At 67.0% G+C, this 1,675-nt stretch overlaps 1 protein-coding gene across 1 annotated transcript in view; it reads right to left on the bottom strand.

The window, feature by feature from the left end:
- Positions 1–32: 32 nt before the first annotated feature.
- LOC100543069 (atrial natriuretic peptide receptor 1-like) overlaps positions 33–1,675 on the bottom strand; it is a gene marked incomplete at its 3' end in the record, with an annotated part of 5,413 nt that continues 3,770 nt past the window's right edge. The window contains exons 13-15 of the mRNA XM_019621291.1: positions 1,115–1,317; positions 715–828; positions 33–168 (exon numbers count right to left, since the gene is read on the bottom strand). Of these exons, the coding sequence (XP_019476836.1) occupies positions 33–168; positions 715–828; positions 1,115–1,317 (453 nt within the window). The remainder of the gene's footprint in view (positions 169–714; positions 829–1,114; positions 1,318–1,675) is intronic.

Genomic DNA, 1,675 nt, shown 5'->3' on the forward strand with positions numbered 1-1,675 from the left:
AGGGGAGGGGATGGGATGGGATGGACACCCACCATAGAAGGTGCGGTTCCACATCTGCTGGGTGATGGCGGAGGCGTTGGTGACGGAGCCGCCGCGCTGCAGGGTCTCATTGACGGCGTGAGCGTAGAGCAAAACCCCGTCGTGGAAGGCGGCTGCGATGAAGTTCATCTGAGGGCACAGAGCGGGGTGGGAACGGCGTCCCCTCATCCCCAACAGCCCCACATCTCCACGTGCCACCACCCCCAGCAGCCTGGCTCCGTCCTGTGTCCCAGCCGCCCCAGCTCCATCCCCTGTCCTCTCACCCCAATGTCTCCAGCTCCATCCCATATCATCAGTGTCCCTCATCCCAACGTCCCCACCTCTACCTCATGTCCTCAGTGTTCCCAGCTCCATCCCACACCCCTTCACCCCAATGTCTCCAGCTCCATCCCATATCAGCAGTGTCCTTCAACCCAATGTTCCCATCTCTATCCCATGTCCTCAGTGTCCCCAGCTCCATCCCATGTCCCCTCATCCCAATGTCCCCACCTCTACCCCCTGTCATCAGTGTCCCTCACCCCAGCGTCCCCAGCTCCATCCCACATCCCCTCATCCCAACGTCCCCAGCTCCATCCCATGTCCTCAGTGTCCCCATCCCCATCCCACGTCCCCTCACCCCAATGTCCCCAGCTCCACCCCGTGTCCCCGCCCCGTCCCTGAGTCCCCACTCCTCACCAGTCCGTCCCTCATGGTGAAGTTGAAGTGGGTCAGCGCCTCCTCCTTCAGCCGCGCCACGAAGGGTCGGTACTCGGGGTTCTCGGGCTCTTTGTAGGTGATGATGGTGACGGCCTGGGGGGGGGACATGGGGGGGGCTGGCAGCGGTACGGCCCGCGGAGGGTCCCCGAGCCCCGGGCAGGGCTGGCTTTGTGCCGCCCTTATTAATAGCAGCAGGCACCGCTGGGACCCGGGGAAATGGATGTCGCTTCCTTCCTCCAACAGAGCTGCCAGCAGTGAGCAGGGGGTGGCGGAGGGGGGGGCAGCGCCGGTGGGAGTGGATTTGCACGTGGGTGTGCACCCGGGGCTGCTTCACCCGTGGGGGTGTGCCGAGATTTGGGGATGGGGGTCCGCCGCCCACCTGGAAGGCCTCCCGGGCGCTGTCGTCGTGGCGGTCCCCGCGCTTCCAGGGCCGTTGGGGGTCGGGGAATCGCCCCCCTCCCTGCAGGCTGGCCCCGAAGATGTCGATGTAGAAGAAGGCGAAATCTCCTCGCGTCAGCCCCTCTCGCCACGCCTGCAGCATCAGCTCCCGCAACGTGTCCGGAGCGCAGCACACGTACACCACTGCGGGGCGGTGGGTCACGGCACGGCCACCCCCGGAGTGCGAGCCCAATGGGGGCGGTGACACCCCCCCCCGACCCCCTCCCCCAGGTTATCGGTAACGGGAAAAGCTCATAACCCCCGTTACAAACTCGCGGTGCCCACCCGCGCTGCACCCCGCCCGATGTGCGCTACACCTCCGCTGGGTACCGGAGGGGGGACACCGAGGGGTCGCTGCCCGCTGCCCCCCCGGGGCCCGGCCCGACGTTTCCTGTTTTCCCGACACCGCTTCCTCCTCCCGGATCGGCGCCCGCGATCCCGACGGTGCCCCCCCCGGGTCCACCGGGTGCGGACGGGCAGCACCGCAGCTCCGATGCCGCCG

Source organism: Meleagris gallopavo, chromosome 19 (assembly GCF_000146605.3).
Source record: "Meleagris gallopavo isolate NT-WF06-2002-E0010 breed Aviagen turkey brand Nicholas breeding stock chromosome 19, Turkey_5.1, whole genome shotgun sequence".
Classification (NCBI taxonomy): domain Eukaryota; kingdom Metazoa; phylum Chordata; class Aves; order Galliformes; family Phasianidae; genus Meleagris; species Meleagris gallopavo.